At 37.3% G+C, this 24,143-nt stretch overlaps 4 protein-coding genes across 13 annotated transcripts; 1 reads left to right on the top strand and 3 right to left on the bottom strand.

The window, feature by feature from the left end:
* Positions 1-136: 136 nt before the first annotated feature.
* LOC109156008 lies at positions 137-10,944 on the top strand. 10 transcript variants are annotated; one of them, XM_019303775.1, is made up of 19 exons: positions 137-1,128; positions 1,696-2,241; positions 2,351-2,473; positions 2,550-3,111; positions 3,148-4,535; positions 4,652-4,768; positions 4,885-5,067; positions 5,180-5,242; positions 6,104-6,175; positions 6,302-6,550; positions 6,840-6,959; positions 7,465-7,524; positions 7,852-7,892; positions 8,252-8,329; positions 8,425-8,509; positions 9,639-9,846; positions 10,054-10,200; positions 10,374-10,538; positions 10,657-10,944. In XM_019303775.1, exons 1-16 carry the CDS (start codon positions 265-267, stop codon positions 9,789-9,791), a joined length of 4,704 nt encoding a protein of 1,567 aa, XP_019159320.1. In that variant the 5' UTR covers positions 137-264; the 3' UTR covers positions 9,792-9,846; positions 10,054-10,200; positions 10,374-10,538; positions 10,657-10,944. The 10 variants fall into 10 exon arrangements, with proteins under 10 accessions (XP_019159320.1, XP_019159315.1, XP_019159313.1 ...); XM_019303770.1 differs by having other exon boundaries at positions 2,550-4,535; positions 9,639-9,836; positions 10,050-10,200; XM_019303768.1 differs by having other exon boundaries at positions 2,550-4,535; positions 10,059-10,200.
* Positions 10,905-13,032, bottom strand: LOC109156010 (scarecrow-like protein 6). The gene is made up of 2 exons (XM_019303778.1): positions 12,869-13,032; positions 10,905-12,688 (listed from the first exon to the last, which is right to left on the bottom strand). The coding sequence occupies exon 2, from the start codon at positions 12,655-12,657 to the stop codon at positions 11,065-11,067; it is 1,593 nt and encodes a 530-aa protein (XP_019159323.1). The 5' UTR covers positions 12,658-12,688; positions 12,869-13,032; the 3' UTR covers positions 10,905-11,064.
* Positions 13,033-16,723: 3,691 nt separating this feature from the next.
* On the bottom strand, positions 16,724-17,406 carry LOC109155773 (putative lipid-binding protein At4g00165). Its single transcript, XM_019303421.1, has one exon. It carries the CDS (start codon positions 17,309-17,311, stop codon positions 16,928-16,930), a length of 384 nt encoding a protein of 127 aa, XP_019158966.1. The 5' UTR covers positions 17,312-17,406; the 3' UTR covers positions 16,724-16,927.
* A 4,375-nt stretch (positions 17,407-21,781) lies between these two features.
* LOC109155809 lies at positions 21,782-22,978 on the bottom strand (the record flags this gene model as incomplete). The annotated part of the gene is made up of 4 exons (XM_019303462.1): positions 21,782-22,291; positions 22,394-22,534; positions 22,630-22,704; positions 22,787-22,978. Coding segments are annotated over 4 exons (765 nt in total), but the record flags the coding sequence as incomplete, so codon positions are not given.
* Positions 22,979-24,143: the final 1,165 nt, after the last annotated feature.

The raw sequence follows: 24,143 nt of genomic DNA, 5'->3' as shown, positions 1-24,143 counted from the left end.
ATTAACTGCCGACTAAAATTATGAGACTATGCCCTCTAAAAAATAAATATAATAATAAAATGATTAAATAATTAACCTGCGGTCTAGAACAATCAAAATATAATGTATGCCAAATATGGCAATTAAACAAAAAAGACATAGCACTCGGACCGCAATCATTCGGTTGTCTTCCTTGTTCAATTAGCTCGCTCGCTCGCTCTCTCTCCCTCCATTTTCAATTCTCTGCAAAACCGATCACCAACATCGCAGCCAGGCCGACTATAAATGCGGTGTTCGAAACCTAATCTCCTCTGCAATAACATGACAATTTCCAAACAGCAGCTCATTGACTCACTCACCTCCCACATTTCTCTCTACAATTCACACTCCGCCACTTCCTCTAACCCTAATCCCAGATCATCCATTCTAAAATGGTTCTCATCTCTCACGGTTCACCAACGCCAGGCTTATCTCACTACCGTCGACTCCAATTTCACGCAACTCCTCTTCCGGATGCTCCGCAAGCTTAAATCCAACGGCCATGGGGTCTTCATTATCCTCCCCGATATTCCCGACAGCACGACCACCGCCACCGCAGGTAGCAGTCTTCCCAGCGTCTGTTTTCGGAAGTCACATGGACTGCTATCTCGAGTTGCGGAGAACAATGAGGCCGAGAGATTGATTCGAGATGCTGTTCGGCTTTTTGACTCGAAAGAAGGGGAGGGGATCGATGCGTGTTCGTGTTCAGCTAATTGTTTAGATTCTTTAACTGTGAGCGAGGATCTTGTGGGGAGCGTGGATACGTTTGTGGGGGCTATGGATGGCGTTTCAAACGGGGGGTTTTTGAGGGGGGAGGAAAGCTGTATTGGCTCGGAATGGGTGGAACTGGACTGGTTGAAGGCGAAAGGGTATTATAGTGTTGAGGCATTTATGGCAAATAGATTGGAGGTGACATTAAGGTTGTCGTGGTTGAATTGCACTAATGGTAAGAAGAGAGGTGTTAAGTTGAAAGATAAAGTTAATTTTGCCGGTGTAGCTGCAAATACATTTTGGAGGAAGAAGGGGTGTATAGACTGGTGGGAAAAGCTGGACGAAGCAACAAAAGGGAAGGTGTTTAAAACAGCTTTGGGGAAATTGGCCAAATCTCTGGTACTCATGCTAGGAGCTCATTCTTGTTTATGCATAATGCATCTACTTTTCCTTTTTACAATTGTCAAAATTATAATCATACAATATTTCAATCTCTTGGATATCCACTGAATGAGATTCATGCCAACATTTTGGATTGAATTATTCACTTTTAGTTCTTTCTTAACTATGAGGAGTGAGAGCTAACAGGATTCAAATGCTTTGAATCGAAATTAGGTGGAGGTGTGAGCAGAAATGTACCTTATTCTTTAAAGGAAAGATTTGATTTTGTTTTCTTTTTGGGTAGAAATTGCACATGCCGGATCAATAAGAAATTAATTGATTACGAATTCACATATAGTCTTTTGGTTGGGCCGTTGTGGATGTGGGCTTATGGCTGAAGAAACTTCATTGGAGCCTAATTCAATGCTAGATTCTTAGGGCGAGATTACCAAATTCAGCTGCATGTGCCCTTTGAATTTTGAGATGTATCGTCTTCAATTTTTGTAGTTCTACATTGTCATATAGGGTTCCCTTTGCTTATTATACCTTTCAGGCTTGAATATTTTGACTCCTATATTATCTCAGGCTGCAGAGATTGTGAAAGGAAGAAAAGATGTACTTGATGATAATGTGTGGCACTGTGGCAATGAAGTTGATCTGCTATTTAGGTGCAACACTACTACGTCATATCAAGAATGCCCTGCCAATTTCAGTGGGACAGATGAAGGTTCTTTATGGAACAAAATCCCTACATCGGTGTCTGGGATGCCATCATCCTTGATTTGTATACTTAGAGGTTTATCTGTTCTTCAGAATATTTCCACCATGTTATTTGAATTTCAACATACTTATTATGAAAGAGAGAGACTGTACTTTAGCTCCTTAGAATCTATTAGCTCCATTTCTGATTGTATATTAAGAAGGTTGCGAGTTGTACTTATGGTTATCTCACTCGAGTGTACTAAAGTTGAATTACTAGATGATGGAAAATTAAATTCCTCTTTTAAGAAAAACAAGGAGAAAGTTGGCCCCGGCAACAATAAGAAAAGCCGGAAGAACCGTAAAGTTAAAAAGCCAAATCCTGTTCCAAAGCTCAGTACAGATGATGTTGCATTAATGAAATCTCCTCAGGTACCACTCTATATCTCTATTCTTTTGGACTCCGTAATTTGGTGAAGAATAAATGCTTCAATAAACAGTCCTGATTTAGAAAATAAAAAAATAAATGGTTGCTTTCCAGGATGATGGATTTCGATTAGCCCGTGGTGAAGATGGACATATTTGCACATCAAGTGGCTTGGATAATAAACTTGAACAGATGGACTTTGATAGAGACACTATTCCTTCAACACTTCACACGGTTGTATGTGTCTTTTCAATATGGATCATCTATGTTTTTTTCTGATGTGAATAATTTGTGACTGGTTGGCTATCACCAGGGAAATGGAAAAGGGCAAAATACTAATACTGTTCGAAGCGTCTCTAGGAAGAAGAGAGGAAGAAGTAAGCGTAAAAACCCTACCTCCAAAATTTCAGCAGAAGCTGGCAATTGTGAGATAAATTGTGCCAGACCTTCCACTCTATCTGAAGATGGGGATACAACATCTGCTTGCATATCTGAAAATTCAGTTGTTGAGAATTCGTCAAAAGTTGTTGCTAATGAGGATCACAATGTTGAACCAATTTCAAGCTGTTCTGGGGCTGTGCAGATGGACAGTACAGCACAACTCACCAAGGGATGTCATTCAACTGGTTGTGCAGAAGGCAGCAAGAATCCTGCTTCGTTGCTCTGTCAGACCACAGAGAGTATGGTAGAAAATAAAAGTTCAGCTGTTGCCTTGGAAACCACAAATCAAAATATTAATTCTGGTGTAACTTCTGTGATACCTGTGATTGAACTTGGTAACAATCTTGTAACCCATGATATGAGCAATGGAAATTGTAATGGCATAAATAGAAAGGGTAGGAAACATGGTGTAACGGGAAAGCAAACCAATGTTGGTGATCAGGAAGCAAAAATCTTCTCACGTCAGGAGCGTGGAAGTATTGATGTTTATAATAGTGGGCCTGCAAATGCTTCAACTTACCTTTCTTATGAATGGCCCAGTGTAGCTCCTATCCACTTCCCATCGGGTAATTCACATCTCCCACCTGCCACCGATAGACTGCATCTGGATGTTAGTCACAACTGGCAAAGTCATTATCACCAATCTTATGTACGTACTGTACATCATGTGAGAAATTCCTCAATTGAATCAGGGCGTACTGGAATTATATCTAGGCCTTTAGCAATGAGTCTTGATTGGCCCCCTATATTACGTGGTGTTAATGGGGTTACTCCATCTGTCACCTGCAATTATGATACTGGATTTATCTCAAGGAGACCTTCTTCTTTTCAACAGGACTTGGCAACACAAGGCATTCATTGCAAAGCAATGAGTGCTGATGATGAAAGGGTGTATTCTGGTGAATTCTTTGATTTTTCTGATCCTACAAATACACAGGAAGTGTGTGATGAACATGATAATCACCGAATGTCAGAAGAAGAGTTAGAGGTCCATGGTCTTTCTGGAGTCGATTATAATCAATACTTTGGTGGTGGTGTGATGTACTGGGATCCTTCTGATTATCTGGGGACCAGCTTTTCACGTCCTCCCTCTCTTAGTTCAGATGATAGTTCATGGGCTTGGCGAGAGGCAGATATGAGTAGGGCTGTTGATGATATGGTTGCATTCTCTTCCTCCTACAGTACAAATGGCTTGACTTCACCTTCTGCTACTCCCTTTTGCTCTCCATTTGATCCTTTAGGTTCTGGAACTCTCAGTTACGTTATACCAGGAAGTGAAGTTAATAGTGGCAAGGTTCCTCAATCCTCATCGACACCAACAGATCTAGTGGGAGAGGAGAATGCTTCAGCTTCCTTGTCCAATATGTCTGTTGATAGTGAGACAAAGGCTGGGGATACACTCCCATACCCCATTCTAAGACCAATTATCATCCCAAATATGTCTAGGGAAAGATCAAGATCTGATTTTAGGCGTAGTCATGATCGTACAAGTCCTTGCATTCCTCCCAATAGGCAAGAGCAACCCCGGATCAAGAGGCCACCTTCACCTGTGGTCCTTTGTGTTCCACGTGCCCCTCGATTACCTCCTCCTTCTCCTGTTGGTGATTCAAGAAGACACAGAGTTCCAACTGTTCGCTCTGGTAGTACCAGTCCTAGGCATTGGGGTATGAAGGGCTGGCTTCATGACGGAATTAACTTTGAAGAAGCTTGTATACGCATGGATGGGAGTGAAGTTGTTTGGCCATCATCTTGGAGAAGTAAAAGCTTTTCAGGTCATCAGTTAACACAGCCTCTGACCGGAGCTTTACTGCAAGATCACCTAATTGCGTTATCGCAGTTAACTCGTGATCAGGAGCATGTAAATATCTTTTGAACATCTTATTTATTTCTGCTGGCTTTGTTGCAGCAAGTTCCTACTCTTTCTCTCCTCTCTATGGGGTAATGGGTTTACCTTTTTTCTTTTCCCATTTCCAGCCAGATGTTTCATTTCCTGTACAACCTCCTGAAATGCCAAACTGCTCTGCTGAAAAGGCATCTCTCAGTTTGATCCACAACCACCTTCATGATGAAATTGATGCATTTTGTAAACAGGTATGATGCTAAGTAGTACTCTGAGCAGCTGGTAATTTGATTGAAGTTCGACACAGACCTTTATTTCTATGACTTGTACCTGATTACTTATTTCATGCTCTATGATGATACCTAAGGTTGCTGCTGAGAATTTGATCAGGAAACCTTACATTAATTGGGCCGTGAAGCGTGTTACACGGTCTCTACAAGTCTTATGGCCCAGATCCAGGACAAACATCTTTGGTTCAAATGCAACAGGTTTGTCACTTCCTTCAAGTGACGTCGACCTAGTGGTCTGTCTTCCTCCAGTTAGAAATTTGGTGAGTTTATTTTCTGTTTCCTTTAATCTTGCTAACTATGGCATTTTTTGCCCCTCCTGGGGAGGTTAAAAAAAAAAGAAGAAGAGGAAGCCTCATGGCAGTCATTTTCCAGGAACCTATTAAAGAAGCTGGTATCCTGGAGGGACGTAATGGTATCAAAGAAACATGCCTTCAGGTAATTTAGAACATGTACAAACTATCAGTGCCTAATCTTTATGATGAGATGTGACTTTTGCTTTACTAGTGCTATCACTAATAATTGATGCTTGAAATAGTATTTTTTTTTTTCTTTTTTCCTTTGATGAGCATTTTCCTTTTCCTTTAATAGTTTTCCATAACATAGGCTGCAAATATAAAGCAGCACTAATCTTTATGATGAGCATTTTCCTTTTCCTTTAATAGTTTTCCATGAACATAGGCTGCAAATATAAACCAGAAGCAATATCATCCTTGGATAGTTAGATCAATTGACTACCCCAAATATTAGTGTTGAGTGTTCATGCCATTGGGTTATCAGGTTGTAACCTGGGAAGATAAACCTTCACAAGGAATATGTACATATTTTTTTTGGTCAGACCATGAGGTGTCCTGAGCAGGCCCTAACTGTAGGGGGCACCTTTAAGCCCGTACCATACTTAGACTAATCTCCATTCACACCGGCCTGACCCAATTAAGGGGCAAAGTGCTGGCCATATTGGTTTTTCCATACGAGAGGGGGTTCGAACTCCGGACCTCTCTTAATGGATGAGAGTGCACGGCCACTCACACCAACCAAGCTGGTTAGAATATGTACATATTTAATATGTCATAACTATAATATAATCTAAAATGTAGAGAGCCGGCCCATCCTCATTGGATTCCAGGCACTTCCTCAGTTGTATTTTCATTTTATATGATGTTTAGATAATGACCACCACCCAAGAAAAAAAAAATTGCGTAATCATTTTAAAAAAATATGATTCCCATTTATCATTACCCAGTTTGGTTTAGATATTGTTTTTTGGAGATGTAATTTTGACACTGAGTTAATCTGCAGCATGCAGCAAGATATCTTGCTAACCAGGAGTGGGTTAAAAATGATTCCCTCAAGATTGTGGAGAATACTGCTGTAATGCCCCTTCTCCTTTCTGAGTTTGCTTGTTCTTTGTTCTCCCATTTTTCTTCTGTCTCTCTGTTTACAAAATGTTCAGACGTTTATGCATACCAATCTAATGTTGTAACGTTCCCCTTCCAGATACCTATTATTATGCTTGTGGTGGAAGTTCCTCATGATTTCATTACCTCCTCTTCTTCACATTCCCAAACACCAGAAGCCCAGACAATCAGTGAAGGCAATCCTTTTCAGGCTGATGGTACAAGTTCTGAGAGCTCTACCTCACCAAAATGGCCCAAGATGAATGACTCTGGCAAGGATGTAAAATCAGTCCGTCTTGACATTAGTTTCAAATCACCATCACATACAGGACTGCAGACCTCTGAGCTGGTAACTACTGTCTATGGACAATTGGACATCCTTCATCTGCCTAGAGATGAACTTAGATATTGTATCATATTTGTTTTTTCTTGCTTTGTTATTCTGTTTAGTATCATATATTTGTCCATGTCTGTATTGTCCTTCCTTTTTGTTGAGAGGTTCCTTAGTCTTTATTTGACCTGACTCATCAAAGGCTGAATGGGTTATTTTACCAATTTTTAATATGGTTTTATTTCTCTTAGTCAATTCACTCAATTGCAATGAATTTGAGATCTTTCCTTTCTTCTGTTGGTGATAGGTTAAAGAGCTTACTGAACAATTTCCTGCTGCAAAACCTCTTGCTTTGGTATTAAAACAGTTTTTGGCAGATCGAAGTCTGGACCAATCGTATTCAGGTGGTCTAAGTTCTTATTGTCTGGTAAGTATCTATTGTCAGTAATGATAGTGTAGTAGTTGCTTAACTTTCCACAAATTTCCTGCAGTTATCATTCTTCTGAACTTCTAAATTTATGGTCTCCTATGCTCAATCCACTTTTTCAAAAGCCCAGTTGGTAAGACTGGAACACAGTTGATAGACCAGTTTTCTGGTGAGGTGTGTCTCCAAAACTGCTTTGGAAAAAATGCTTTATTTTGTATGAATTGTCCAAACTGTTTTGTTGAACCATGAAAATGTGAAACCGAACAGTGTAAATTGAACCTGGGAAATCCACTTCATTTAGACAAATCTGCTTCCCTAAGATTTGATCTTATGTTAATTAGTTAACCAGAAAGAGGATGAAATGTAGCAGATTCATATTCTAACCTAGATCTCACAGATCTGCATCATCAATGTGATTGGCTGGTTCCGATTTTCTTTCTTGGTAATCATGCAATATTCTTTTTTAGGGGAGAAAAATAATTGTTTTTTCTTCACTATTTGACAGGTATTACTGATAACAAGGTTTTTGCAGCATGAGCATCATCATGGTCGCTCCACTATCCAAGTACAGTTCTATACTATTTGATCCCTCCTTAATGTTGGCTCCTTTCTCTCTACTCAGTTCTAACTAGGTTTATGGTGTTGATATTGTGACAAGTCTTATGTCCTCTAGGAACTGCAATAATATATGCTTAACATTATTAATGAGTTCAAACAGAAGGATAATTGTAATTCCAAAATCTATAGGCTTTGCATAAATGACGATGACATTGTGAGATTTAGATGGATTATTAGCTTCTGTCTGCTTTTTTGTGTTAACAATACTACCTCAACACTGAAATTTATTCTTGAAGTGTTAGCATTGCTGACAACTTTCGTTGAATTTTTGTAGAATTATGGAAGCCTGCTGATGGATTTTCTCTATTTCTTTGGGTAAGTTGGGTGCTTTTATATTATCATGGATTTTTCAGTAGCACATTATCTTCATTGTTTTCCTTCTGGTAGCATTAGTTATTGCTCTCCTTCTCATGAGTCATGACTATTAAAGACAAAAGGAAATAAAGTGGCCACCTTGAAGGTAGTGAGGGAGAGAGGTATTGGGCTATTGGCTGACCTGTTCCCCAAAAGGAACATAAGAAGATAATGGTTAACTGTTGATGCAGTTCTCTTCCAAATTTTATTTCTTTCCCATCCTCACTCTTAAAAAAGGAAACCTCCAAAATGAAAAGATAAAATAGAAAACTATAGAATACATTCTTACCAGAGATGTTGATAAGCTTTCTTTGTGTTAGGAATGTTTTTGATCCTCGTCAAATGCGTGTCTCGATACAGGGTAGCGGCTTATACATAAATAGGGAAAGAGGGTACAGGTAACAAAAGAATCTTCTAATTTATCGGCAGAGGCTTGAGATAAGCAAAGTTTCCTAATAATCTCTATTCACTATGATCTACCAAATTTTTGCAGCATTGATCCAATTTATATAGATGACCCACTTTTTCCCACCAATAATGTGGGTCGGAATTGCTTTCGTATACATCAATGCATCAAGGTTAGCTGATATATATTTTTTCACTTAGTTCATTGAGACTTTGAATATGAATTTTGTAGATTAGTCTTAATGATGAGCACAAATCTCTCGCTTTCTCTCTTTCAAGTATAGATGATTGGCATGATTTTTTAAATTTCCTTCGTTACATATGGAGTAGAATCTTATTGACTCTAGAACAGTAGGAATCACATGAGTTCAGTATACTTCAGAGCAGAGGCGGACCCACAGTGGGGGCAGTGGGGTCAGCTGCCCCCACTCACCCCACCCCCACCTCTTATATAACCCTTGTATGTATATGTGTATATATAGTAGAAGTTTTAGTATAAGTATTAAAAAATAGAGAAATGATAACAGAATGTGACTTAGCCTAGTTGGCAGAGCGCATGGTTGGCTTAAAGGTAGGCCAGGGTTCGAATCTGTGGCTGAGCGTGTGGTCTGTTTTCAATTTTTTTGACATTTTATTTCACATTTTAATCTTCATTGATATTAATAATGAGATGAGATGTGTAATTTATAGTGGATCTTTTATTCAAATTATTTTATCAAATTGAGTATATTCATATTTTGTTATGAATATTTCTATAATGTTTTGATGTGTTTTATAATTTTCCTATATCCAACATTATTTATGGTTATACATTTTAAGTGTTTCATTTTTTTTTTTCTAATTCTCAATTTTCCTTTAATATTTTGCCCCCGCTGAAAAAAATTCCTGGGTCCGCCACTGCTTCAGAGAATGCTTATATGCAATATAATGGATTAAGGGGACCGCTGTACTTCCCATTATGTAATGACTTAGTACTGGTCTTGTGTTATTGGTTTAGCTATAAAGCCAAGATGGTGAAAGCTTGTCATCCTAAACTCATATATTGAAACCAACCAACAACTCCCTCTCTCTCTCTCTCTCTCTCTCTCTGCTCATATCTTGCACCAACTGAAAGTGGGTAGGAGAAAAATGTTAAATATTCTTAAAACCACTGTTCCTCAGTTTGCTATGAATCTGATTTCATCAAGTCAAATGGTTAGACTTGCTATTTAAAGTTTCTTATCAATAATAGAATAGAATAGAAAGATGGTTTCCTAAATCCAAGGGTATGTTGTCATAACATACTGGATATTTTTGTTGCAGGCATTTGCTGATGCTTATTCTACTTTGGAAAGCGAGATTACATTGCTTCCTAGTAATGATGACTCGAGTGCAAGAATGCCTTCACTAAAGCTACTTCCTAAAGTTATTCCAAGCATTATGCAGTTGGAGGGTTTCCAATTATCAGGAGATTAACAATATACTTGAAATGTTTGCTAAATAGCTCGCCATGTTTCTGAGGCAAGCATGGGTAGATTTCTTTGAAGATTCTATAATGCTAATGTCCTAGTCCTAGTCTATAAGAAGTGATCTCTGATAGATTAACTGTTTATAGTTTTTCCCCCTCTATTTGTTTTGTAAAGGGTCTTGTTATCAGTTTCATCAATGTTCTCTTTAGCCTTCTACATATTGAAGTATGATCTCCTTTGTGAATCCTAATACAATTTGATGTAGGATGGACGGCATATTGGAGTTGTGAGTGGTTGACCTCCTCCACCAAATGACCCTTCTCCTATTGCTTGCACATGGCTGTAATGTCTTCCCAGTGTTGTTGGAAGTAAAGAAGACCTGGAGAAGTTCTAGTCACTCTCAGGCAGTCTAACTGGTACTCCCTGCTCAACCATATTATCTTTCTTGGAAGCATATTCAATTTGATTAATTTGAAGTTATAGGTTTTCATTCTTTGGAATCCGTTGTAGTCTGTGGTTATTCAAAAATGAGAAAGAAACTGATTGGAGAGAAAATTTCAGTTATTTTAGTCGATTAATTTTCTCACAGTGCGAGTTGGTGGGGTACGCTTTGCTACTATGCCCAGATCACATGACATCTTGGGCTTTACTGCTCACATCTTGAATTGTGGTATCAATATCAGGCAGCAAGACTAGCTTCTGATTACATGTGGTGCCTGCACTTTCATGCTCAAGAACTGCCTTATTTCAGATGGTGCATTTTCTTTCCCTTAACATCCATTCTTCCACCAAGTGTTCCCTTCCCCCAGCTTTAAATATGAATTCTGTTTCTCTTCTCTCTGGTTAATTGCCTTATCCCGTTATTTTTGTAGCTATCCGGGTGCTGTTATGATGTTCTATATGGGATGATGAAGAGGATATCATCAGTTTACCTTTACCCAAACCTTGACCAGGTTGTATCCTTATTTCCTTTTACATGGGAATATCCTATACAGAACAGAAGTGATAGAGTACGTTTTTCTTCATGAGATTGATTGTACATGAACAGGCATGTTTAAGAAAGTGGATGTAACACTATTATTGTACAGGCTAGAAGTTGAGCAATTTGCAAGCATATACATACATATATAAAGAGAAATAAATTTACAGTTTCAATTGTATCATTACATGAAATATTTTCATATTTTATTTACTTTCCTAACCTTTGAAACAATCTGCCTAACCCAGAAAGATAATTGAAACTGTTGAGATACTATCAAAACCCTGCTGCTCTTCAGTCTTCAGCACCTCCAGGCAGATGCAGAGATCAACTCCTTTCGCTGCCAGCAAAGAACTAGAGAAGATTGCCTCTTCTCCACATGAAATCCCCCAACTGGAGTTCTTTTCAGCACACACTCAGCTTGCGATTCGGCGAAATTGCTGAAACTGAATGGGGTGAATCCAGACGACAAGAAAACAGTCCTCCAGTGCTGTGTTTGTGTTTTCTCAGGAGAATCTGAATCAAACCGTGCAGTTACGGTTTTCTCGATTCCTGGTTGGATCATGAACTTCTCAATCTTCTGCAGGGCGTCGGGATTCATGTTTACAGCGTCAAGAGACTCGAGAAGGTTGGAGTAGGAGTGAAGGGCGTGGATGATATGGTCGGGAAAAGGGAGGTCAGTCCTGTCGCAGCCTGTGTCCACAGAAACCACAATTTTAGGCTGTAACTTCTTAACAAAGCTAAGAATCAAAGGGAGTGATACTTGTTGGTTTGTTGAAAGCCAACCAACTGGAAGGTTGACAGCAATGGCGGCTTCACTGTAACTGTCTGACCACGACGACGAAGAATTCAGATGCTCAACACCCAGAGTTTCAAACTCAAATCCCATATTGATTTCACTCGCAAACTGGATCAAATTGTGTCTGATAATCCCAAGCTCAAGCTGCTCCTGCTTCAATGGAGATGCTAAAGCTGTAATTTTCAGGCTAGGTGTGGTGCCGTTGTTCAAGGCAAGCTCTTGCATGAGCGAAGCCCATTGCTCTCCATACCCAATATCGAAATCTACAATGTGAATTCTGTCAAACCCTTCCAAGGCCTCAAGAAGGGCTTGGTTGGTGGTGAAATTGGCAAACTGTGGCATTGGTGAGACCTCAGAGAAAGATTTGTAGGCACCAATCTTGAAAACAAGGCTAAACGGTGAAGAAGATGGAACAGTGGGTTTGGTGGCATGTGGGAGGAGAGATTGCAAGGCTTCTTTAAAGTAGAAAGCTGCTCTGTGGAAAGGCTTGCCGATAGGAGAGAGATGGTGATTGAGCCGCGCCAATATCTCTTGGGAGAGTACTGAATTCCCTGTCTGGATCAGCTCTGCGGTTTTGAATAGATGGTCGATTGTTTCGGCGACTCCAAGAGTCCCGGGGTTGTGTCTCTTCGCCGGCTGTGGTGTGCTCAGGCTCTGACTCTCACTCTGATATGGATATGGCAGTGGCATGAAAAATGAAGGACTCTGCAAGTGTTGCAGATTGGATATCTGTGGCTTCATATCTGAGCTATCAAGAAACGAAAGAAAAGATGGTGTTTGCAGGTTCGCCGGAAAACTTGAAGTGGGCAAGAAACCACTGCCGGAGGAGGAATCTTGGTCAGCTCCAAGGTTATGATCCGGTAACCCCAAACCGCCGTTGAATTCGTACTCTGCCTGGTTGCCACCCTGCAACAGCTTGCTCAAATTAGCCATGGATGGGTCATCTGCATCACCCGTTATCCAACGGAGCAGCGGCTCCGGCTCCTGCTCCCACTCCTCCGTCACACATTTCTCCGGTGCCACGGCGGATGCTCCGCCGCTGATCTCCAACAACACTGGAACCGGCTGTAGGAGCTCAGATTCAGCTCCACCCATATCGCAGCTGGTAGCAGTGTTGCTATCTTGCTGCCATTTGGAAGACTGGTTATCGGAAACAGCCGCCACCCTTGCCGTGTAACCTCCTCCTCCTCCAGCCGCACCGCCGCTGCTAAGAGATGAAGAGGAAAAGCTGACAGTATCCAGGACAGAGGTAGGCGGCTCACTATCCACAAAACAGCTTTCTTCCTCCCAAGAAGAAGAATCTGGCAAAAACAAATTCCAACTTTTATTATTATCTTCTTCTTCTTTCTACGGCGTTGCAGTGTTGTTGAAGTAGTCTGGTTTTCCTTGTGACATCTGCCATGGATGCGTGCAACATAAAAAAGCAATAAAGTGTCCTTCATCCGATCCCCTTCTCTCTCTTTTCTACAAATATTTTTTCTTTAATTTATTGCTACTAACAATATTTTATTTTATTTGTGTGGCTTAATTAATTGTTGTTGTCTTCCCTTCTTCATGGCTTCGGCCAGTTGACCAACTGCAACACTACTACAACATGCCATCAATTAATCCATCTCTACACAAACTAATCTTGGTTTGACTAACATGATTTAAAAATTAAAAAAAAAAAAAAACTTTTCACTTGGTTAGGTTCATTTTTTTTAGTCTAGATTTGATGCAAAGGTATTGATTCAATTTGTTCATACAACAATTGGCCCTAATATATACTCCGTATATAGATTATAGAATGACATAGACATTTACCCTAACATAGACATTACTTAATATAAGTTAATGAGACATTAAATGGTCATTGGTTTGATGAGTATACATTTATCAATGACTTGTTGGTAGTGAATTTGCCCTTAATAATTGAACTAACTATAATTAGTTGAATAGTAGGTTGGAAAGTCCAATTTTTGTTAATATGTTTGCTTACAAATAATTATTATATAGAAATCAAATATATTGAGTATAATGTAGACAGTGACACTATGGTTAATAGTTTGAATATTCATTTATCTTCTTGTCAAACTATATATATGTTCCATATAAAATAATTTTGTACTACATTATTGTACGATAATATACAATGTTTCTCTTGTGTATGATTTGTGAGTTATTATGTAGAAGTAGAGTTTAATTACTCAATATAATGCACACTCTCGGATAGTAACTACAAATTTTCTTCCACCAAAAAAAAAAGTTTTGTGATGAATGCATAATTATAAGTAGGTGCTTTAAAGTACTTAATGGATGGAAGAAAAAGGCAACTTAGTTCACACGAGGTGATTCAGAAGCTTAAGTATATTAAAATCTAAGTATGTATCGCCTTAGAGCAAAAAAATAAAATAAAAATGACAGGCTATAACATACAACCTTGAGATAATTAGTAATATAATTATCAACCGTTTATCTTGTCTCTTAGTAACCCTAATTATTAGTTGAGACATGAATGATGACCTTTAGATCATTGAATAATGACGAGAGGAGATACATGTTGTGAATGATCGAATGTCATTAATTTGAAATTAATCAACGGGATAACTCTAAAGATGCCAAATGATTATTTTACAAAACCCTATATGTGCATTACGATATTATTTATTTACGTGTATTGCAAAATACAAAAAGAAACATTTTACAACACCAAAACTCCAAAAGTAAAATAATGAGGTAATAAAAATATATAAATAAAAATGTAGTTATTTTTTGTATTCCATTTATTTAATTGCCCAGACAAGATTAAAAGCTAAGGTTGGCTTATAGGGTAGGTGGGAAGTGGCAAAAGGGAGACATGCTCTCATGCAGTGGTCTGGCATCAATAGTTTAGCAAAACTATGACTTGGTTTAAGGATTAGTTTATGCTTCCCCATGTGATATGATTGATAACAATGTCATTGATCCCTTGGGCATGGAGTTGATGAGCTCCTTTAGTAGGAGTTGGGCTTTCCAAATGTTTCTTTAAGGTTCTAATCTCAAAGGGGAGATTATGTCTAAAGTAATCAGATCTCTTGTACGCATCGGCAATTGATCAAATCTGCTGAGTCATTAAATCACCATGATTTACATCATTCTAAATGCTCTGACAGGTCAGGGTGTAAGGACCATTGGAGTTAAGGATTCAACTTTTCGAGAAGGGGAGTTGGGCTTTCCAAGTTAAAGTAGATCAGAGTATGATGTGAATTGAGTTCTTTATGTGCATAGAAAGGTCGGGGATTGATTAAAAGACTATTCATGCAACTTGTGATTAACTTTTAGAGATTCTAGGAGCGGCGTTTTATTGGTTATGATTAATACGTCTGGTGTAAAAGATAAATTTAATCATTAGAAAAGATTAAATTTGTAACTTACTAATATAAAAATTATGTTTCATTCATAATCAATAAATAATTTTTACTCAGCACCCTATATATGTAATGAAGAAAGGTGAGATGTATGTTCTTTTCTCTCCTCTCAAGGAACCCTACTTATCAATTAAGCAAATACTAGACACAAGAAAGCCCACTTCCTTGTGTCTTGTGTTGGTAAGTAACAAATTAAAGATCATGAAAAGTCAAATGGCTGATTCCATCGTGAGTTTAAAGGAGTCTACAAAATCGATGGACTTATATATATTCAATAGTTATGCTGTGCAACCGAATGTAGCATGCGCATGGTGCATACGGTTCAAAACGACGTCGTTTTGATTAAAAACGTGCGTCCCACTTAAAAAAAAAAAATTAGGTTCGACTCTCAGCAATAGCATTATTGTGGATATATAGTTATGAAATTGTGGATATATAGTTATGAAATTGTGGTTATATAGTTATGAATTTATGGATATTTAGTTCATTCATTGTGGATATTTGGTTCAATCATATATTGTGGATATTTAGTTCATTCATTGTGGATTTTTACTTCATTCATTCATTCATTGTGGATTTTTACTTCATTCATTCATTCATTGTGGATTTTTACTTCATTCATTCACTGTGGATATATAGTTATGAAATTGTGGATATATAGTTATGAATGTATGGATATTTAGTTCATTCATTGTGGATATTTAGTTCAATCATATATTGTGGATATTTAGTTCATTCATTGTGGATTTTTACTTCATTCATTCATTCATTGTGGATTTTTACTTCATTCATTCACTGTGGATATATAGTTATAAAATTGTGGATATATAGTTATGAAATTGTGGTTATATAGTTATGAATTTCTGGATATATAAAAATGCTATTGCCGGGAATCGAACTTGATTTCTTCTTTAAGTGGGACGCGCGTTTTTTTAACCAAAACGGCGCCGTTTTGCAACCGTATGCACCTTGCAAGGTGCATTCGGTTGCACAGCATAATTTGCGATATATATTAAGGGATACTATGCAGAAGGGAAGGGATCAGGTGCGGGTTGTATTTCTCGTACGATTGTGTGAGTGGACTCACATTAAGTATTACATTGGCGCACTTTAAGTACATAACACACGTACATTAAACACACAAACAAAATACATTCAGAACACAAACCCATACACCTTAAGCACAAAAGTCACGCATCTTAAGCACAATTCTCACGCACCTTAAGTACAAAAATACACGCACAAAGTTTTAACAACAACTCACATTAAGTACACACTCACGCACAACCACACGGGAGACACTTGCACTGGAACTTAATTCCTATGTAGAATATATATATATATATTCTCTGTATATTCTTTTTATTCATGGGCCAGGCATTATATCTTAGCTAATTTTTGGAGCAATAGGATTATGGGTAGGATTTGGCACAACATAACGCTAATGGGCTGTTTAACTCCTCTCGACCCACATAAGGTAGACCAAGTTTACTTTCTTGTATCTTAATTATTGCTCCATTGCCTTAACTACTCGTTTTAGCTTTATACATTATTTTAATTTTAATTTCCTGATCCGTAACCCTATACAATCTCTGATTGGATCACCCATTTATATTGGTTTGGGTTATAGACTACTAATGATTCAAACACCAATACTTTAAATCCAACCACTTGAGACAATTAGAAGACAAGGGCGGACCTTTAATGTAATGTCCAGAATTATAATATTCTGAGTTTGATGTAAAGCCACATTATTAATCTTGCAGTGGTAAAAATACTAGACAATGTAATTTAAAAATTAACAATACCAATATGTATTGAACAAATTTGCATAAAAAAATGTAATAACAATAACACACTTACACACGTTTCTCCAATCTCAAACCTCTTTAATTTTACAACAAAACATCAAACTCGATCAAACCAATTATATTAATGCATGGGAATAACCAATTGAAGAAAAGAATGGCATGCATGCATTAACATACAAAGCCATTGGGCACCTTCTTGCCACAAGAATTAAGGACCAAACTTATAGCCACCGGAATCTCCATCTTCAAGCCACCCAAAACGTCGGCTTTAATGGCGGTGCACAGACACGCTGCAGCTTCAAGCTCCGCCACCCCTTTCAACACAGAGCAGCACTCGCTGCTCGGCGGAGCTCCGATCACCTCGTGAACCAGCCCCAGCCAGTCGCCGCAAACCCCAAACTTCAGTGTGTCTTTCGGGCACTTGGCGGCCGCCGGCGACGGTACAGCAGCCGGAGGGCATGGGGCAGCATCGGAATGGGATAATGATATACAAGTGAAAAGGAGAAAGCTTAGCAGAGTCAATGCTGCAGAAAATGCCTTAGAGCCAACCATTTTCAATTCCAAGAAGATAAGATCTCTAGCTAGCTAGCTGCAACAAGGACTAGGTAATATGTAACATATATGTATTATTATGTTATTCACTTGTCATCATTTATAGATAGTTTGAGAGAGTCCATATATGCATACAAACAAACTCTATAATTTACACACCTAACATTATATAAATCCAACTATACTATATATGTATATCTTAATGTTACATTTCTAACCACTCATATGCACAAGATGGATAGCTCTTTTTCATTCCTAGCTACTTTAGCAAATGTGTGGTTTATATATACTTAGCATTTTTTAAATTCTAATCTTTTTTATTTTTGTTCTTTTCTTTTTTAGGGTCGGGTCACAAGTAGTTGTCTCAGTCTAACTTGAACTCAAGACCTTGATATTCGCACCCCATGGGTCTATGTAGTTCTTAAGTTTTAAAAATTAAATTTTAAAAAATCACACTATGATGCCTAATGTTGATTTATAATGAGACCATGATGGTTGCCACATTGCCATTTCTATTATTCTATTATATGTTGACTTTATAATTTAAAAAAAAAAAAAAAAATCTTAAAGAGTCGTTTCATTTAACGAAATTTATAATTTGTCTTCCGATCCGTTCGAATCTTCATCTTCTTTTTGTTTAGGTTAGAATTTTTCATCATTTTTAGATATGCCATAGTAAACTAACCCAATTTTTTTTTCTTCATAATGCATACTCTGTATTTATTATGAATTATCTTATATTTATTATTAACATAAAAATAATGAATTGAAAAAACATTTAAATTGCTAAAATCATACAAAATCAAGTTCTTTTTGCTTAATTACCCAACATTGCAGCTACTAGCCAATCAAAACTTATGAATTTATTTATTCTAAGTTGATTGATCAATTGAAGTGTGTTTCAATTCGAACACAAAACATAGTATTTTATTTGTAAAAGAAATAGTTTCCAGTCTCCATCATATCCTCAATGGAGTGTTTGGTCAAATTAAAATAAAATAGTTGAGTGTCTTGGAGGAGGGGCAAAGCCTCAAAGCTAAGGTAAAAGGACTCCATAGATCGACTTGTCAAACAAGAAATCTCCAATCAGCTCGGCCTATATACATTCTATTTACTCCAATCCATATTCCCATATATACAAATTATTAAAGTGAAGCAACGTGTGAATTGAAGGAGAAAGAGATCAGATCAGAAGATGGGTCTTATAGGAACAGCTTTTGCATTCATGGTTGGGGTGTCTGCTGGGATGTACATAACGCAGAACTATAATGTTCCAAACCTCAAAACCCAATCTTTTTGTGTTCTTCACAGGGCGAAGATGATGGAACAGACTTATCGCAAGCAGAATAAGATCAACACAAAAGATGATGATAATAATGGTGATGATCAACACTGATTCATTCCATCATTTTCTCCAGTTGCAGGTGGGGCCGGGTGTCATCATACGATGATTGTATTATATTATTAGAATTAATTTCACTTTTGGTCCCACGACTTTTGATGTTATATCACTTTTGGTGCACAACTTTAAATTTTTTTAATTTTGGTGCCTAACTTTGTTATTTTTATCAGTTTTGGTCCTTTTGGCGAATTTGACAGCGAAATGTTGCTGGATTTTATATTGTTAGGGGTAAAATCATCATCCCAAGGCAACATCTTCAATATCTAAACAAAATCATCCTGTAAAATCATATCTATATGTGTTTGATGATGAGAATAATGTGGAAGACGGGCAGAAACCAGACAGATCTATGAGATTTATAGTTTCGACCATTGGCAAACTCTTTTTTTCCTCTTAATATGGTTTTTCTTTTGTTTAAATATTGAAGATCTTTCCATGGGATGACGATTTTGCCCCTAAAATATAAAATTCAGAAATATTTTACCGTCAATTTGGCTGGAAGGACCAAAACTGATAAAAATAACAAAGTTAGGCACCAAAATTAAAAAAATTTAAAGTTGTGCACCAAAAGTGATAGAACATCAAAAGTCGTGGGACCAAAAGTGAAATTAATTCTATATTATTATTGTTGTTTGTAGGTTGTAATGTTGTTTTACTACTACGTATTTTGTTCGTGATTATATATATCTATTATATATCATGCTGCAGATTTGAGCCCTGTTCATGCTTGATCAGTTGACCTGATATAAATAAGTGCTTTAATGACTTGACTTAGCTATATTATGAGGTATCAAACAACGTTAATTTTTGGATTATATTATCTCACTTTCAAGGCTTTGGTGGGCTCGGGCCAGTCTGCCACTGGCCCGTTTGTTTATTTTTTGATTGATCCAGTCCAATCCAATTAAAGTTTGGATTGGACTTAGCCCGATCAAAAAATAAAATTAAAGTCAATCCGAGTTCATAGCTCTAAAAATAAAAATAAAGAATATTAAAAACTATAAATTATGTATTCCTTCTAAATTAATCTTACAAGTTCACATATTTATTTTCAACTATTTTATTTAAGAATTACTTTGTATTACAAGAAAATAAAAAAAAAATTAATAATGTAATACCATTAATAAGAATAAAATTAAAAATTACAACTACTAACTACTAAGTCTTCCCCCCCAAAAAAAAAAAAAACTAGTAGCTACTAAGTAAGGGTAATTTTTTTAATTTGAAACAAATAAAATTTTACTACTTCACAATATTTTTAGGAGTTAATACCCAAAATCGTCCTCGACTATAGTGGTTTTTCTCAATTTCTTCCTAAACGACTTTGGTGACCTAATATCGTCCCAGACTTTTGTGTTTCGCTCAATTTAGTCCCATACTTTTGTGTTTTTGCTCAATTTAGTCCTTCATTTGTTATTCTGTCCATTTGATGTTAAATAAATAGACAATTCAGTAATTTTAATATTGGCATCTCTTTACTCATAGACATGTGAACTGCGAAATCTTTTTTTTTTTTTTTTTTTTACGAATTACTCCTAAAACTGCAAATATAAAATTTGATTTGCAGGTCCGGGAGTAATTCTGGGTGTAATTCGTACAAGAAAGATGAATTTCGCACTTCACAAGTTGAAAGTAAAGAGAGATCAATATTGACATTACTGAATTGTCCCTTTATTTAACATCAATTTGACCGAATAACAAATGGAGGACTAAATTGAGCGAAACACAAAAGTCTGGGACGATATTAGGTCACCAAAGTCGTTTAGGACGAAATTGAGAAAAACCACTATAGTCGAGGACGATTTTGGGTATTAACTCATATTTTTAGGTAGTAATTACTAATTAGTATACTAGTTAAGTAGTTAACTAGCTAAATAGTAAATGCATACGAATTTAATAGGTATAAAATCAATATCACAGTTTCTAATGTGATAATCTCATCAGTCATTACTCTATTAGAGTATATATATGTATATTATTATTTTTTAAATGTACGAATCGGACTGGGCGGGCCGATCCATGGGCAAAAAATTAAAATTTGACCCTATCAACAGTATAAAACGAGCTAGCCCTATCGTGCCCATTGTACATAAATAAACCGGGTTGAGCCTGTACTAAATTTCGGATTAACGCGTTCGTTTGACACATCTAAGTGGAACTTACAACTTCTCCTAGTACATAAAACATTATATCACTTTTTTCCATTTTTGAGTGACAACTAACAACAATTTTCAAGTGTTGGCATTAATATGCGTTTGATGAGAATGACGTTGAATTGTGTTGTACAGTTTTGCATTTTCATTGACCAGAAAAAGGTGATCAAGGAATCTCGAGGTATTTACGAGATTATTCCTAACAAATTTTGAGTTACGACTAACGATCATTTTCAAGTGTTGGCATTAAATGCATTTGGTGCAAATGACGTGCATGGAATCGTACAGTAGTGTTTTGCGTTTTCATTGATAAGAAAAAGGTAATCACGAAATTACAAATATCAATATCAAGTAACAATAATACCCAAACATACTTTGTGTTATTCTCTCTCATTAGCTAGAAACCAATTGTGCAAATTCAAACATCGTAACTACATTCAAAAACCAATTTCCTCATAGTTCCCTATTGTGAGCCTCATCAATTCCAACTCCTTTAGACATGCAATCTACCAAAGATGAAAAAGGAAAGTACCAACATTTCCAAGAGAGATTTGAAAGCATTGCCATTTAGCACGAAAACTACCATAAGCCAACAGGAGGCCATTTATAGAAAGGAAAGAAACCATACATCTTTCATCTTCCATTTCACGACCAAACACACCAACCAGACAACCACCCTCTTCAATATACTAGAATACATATATACTTGCTTTTTGCAACCATGAGATAAAACAAAACTTAATTGCATTTCAACTAACATTTCTCTCTATATTTGATACTACACTATAGATTGCGTTAAAATTAAATATGATATAACGAGTGATTAACATACCCGTCAAGACAAGACAGAAACACATAATATAAGAGACGGGAGAAAAGAAATGAATATAAAACTAGAAAAAGGATGTCATCATAGTTTGAACTTTGATGTGTTTGTGTTTTGTTGATACCAAAAAGACAGACAGACAGACCACTATTTCTATCATTGTCAATTCCTTGTATATATAGTCACAAAATTCTGCACTTAAACCTTAAACGCACATCTATTGCACATGTCTCCGGTCAAAGCTACTGAAGCGGAGACCGGTGGGGGCGGTTCTTCCTCCGGTTCATCACGGCCGCCGGCAGAACTTTCGAAAACGCCGCACAATTTGGCTGGGAGGGAGACCGGACCGCCGGCGGCGCTGACAGAGTGCTCCGCTTCTTCTTCACGATTTCTGTGGTGGCAGTGCTAGCAAGTATCCGGCACTCGACTGCGCCGCCGGAAATGCTGGAAGCGGAGCCAGCGCTGATGGAAGCCGTGGGTTCGAGGACGGTCTCCGGTGTAAACAGGTCGTCTCCGAATCCCGGCTCCGGCAACACCAGAGAGTCCCGGTTGCATATGTGATCGGATAATTTCACCCCTGTTTTCATCATGTGTTGAAGCTGAGAAAAAACAAGGAAATACCCAAAACTGATCAGACAATTTTACAAACAGAAGCGTATTAAATTATTAATTACTGCAAAAAAAGAGAGTAAAGATTTGACCTTGCAGGAGATGGAGCAGAAGAGGAAGGATTCTTGAACGGCTCTATCACAGATAATGCAAAGCTTTGCAGAGCCTCTACAAGGTCTTGTGATCGGTCTTTGATTCAGAAACACAACTTTCTCACTGTTACTAATATAAGACTGCAAAAATCACACGAAAAAGGAAGCCTAAACACAACAAACAAAAATCCCATGTCTCAAACGTTGTTAAAATCAAGAAATGAATGGATACATACTTGAACAGAAACACAGTCCAGCAATTTCTCAGCATCCTTCAACCTCAAAACATCATGGTAGATATACCTTCTTACCTATCACAACAACCCACAAATTCATAACCTATAATCAATCATCATATCCACACAGTAAAATGCGATTTCTTTATATATAAACCTGCAAGAGGCGATGGGAGCGGTGAGGGGTCAAGCAATGAGGGCAAATGGCAACGCAACAGTCCAAGCAAAAGATATTCTTTTCGTTCTTTCTGGCATCTTCGTGTGCAATGCAGGCGGTGAAGAACTTCTCCGTAAGCAGAGCCGCCAGCCACCCAGGAAGAAGATGTGAATTGTCCAACTGCAAATTAAACCAAATTAACAAAAGAACCAAGCAGTTCAGTCACGTTTGTTTTCTTGAAATGAAAGTATAGAAAGAGAAAGAGAGAGGGAGAAGCCATAGCCACCATCTCTTTTGCCTCTGAATTCAACAGGAGAATATGTTGGAAGAGAGGGATAAAACAAAGAGGTTTGAATGGGGAGAGGTCGGCGGCTGCGCTGCAGAACAGAGAGAGAGAGAGAGAGAGACTGCAATTACTGTCACTACCAAAGCTGGGATTGGAGGAGGGAAGAAGCTGCTGCCATTTATTGCTTTCAGGGTTGCAATTTTTATGCTTTGTGACTACAATTAAATGATCAAGAAATTGATCAAATGGAATGTGGGTAATTAATTGGTTCCATCAATCACTTTAAAATGTTTATTTCAACAATAAATTGTATAAGTAAAATTTATAGACTGACGAGATAATTTGTGATTTATTTTCTCTGATAAAGTGGGCAGATTCTTTGTACACACCAACATTTGGCCTTGTGTATACTGAACCATTTTACATTCTTCTAACTGCTCTGTGGGGTCGAGATATGAGAAACATTAGGATCGGGATTCAAGTTTTTGGAAGAAGAGAAGAATTAGGGTTAATCTTGGATAAAATGAAACCTAATGTATAAACACAAAATGATGAAAATGTGTGTACACGTGCATCAGTGCATGTAATTAAGGTCCGGAGTAGTGGTAGCACTACATATTTGTACCTTCTCTTCTTTTTGTTGTTTGGTAGAATATTTTGGCTTCTAGTGAACATTTTTCCTCTTATCTGCAAAAAAGAAAACCTGCAATTCAAAATCACAACTTTACAAATTGAGCATCTTTATTTCTTGATTATTTTCAAAGAGCTTTTCATATATTCAAGATCAAGTCCATTGGACACATACATCATGTAATGTAACACACAAAAATCGCTCAACATATCCACGCAATACACTCATGTGTTTTTATCTTTCGCTAAACAATCAGCGAATCTGGTTGCCCACATTCTTGTTAGGCAGTTCATTTCTGTGCCTGATTGTATGGAGTGATTCTCTAATCTTCCATTCTATCTTTGTAAGGTTTTGTCTTCGGAGTTTATTAATATATTCTATTTGTGTTTTGGTTTCAAAATAAATAAATAAATAAAATAATATATATAGGTCCGAAAGAA

The sequence above is a fragment of the Ipomoea nil genome, unplaced genomic scaffold, assembly GCF_001879475.1.
Source record: "Ipomoea nil cultivar Tokyo-kokei standard unplaced genomic scaffold, Asagao_1.1 scaffold2704, whole genome shotgun sequence".
In the NCBI taxonomy this organism is placed as follows: domain Eukaryota; kingdom Viridiplantae; phylum Streptophyta; class Magnoliopsida; order Solanales; family Convolvulaceae; genus Ipomoea; species Ipomoea nil.
The sequence above is the reverse complement of the archived record's forward strand: the minus strand, read 5'-3'. Positions and strand labels throughout refer to the sequence as shown.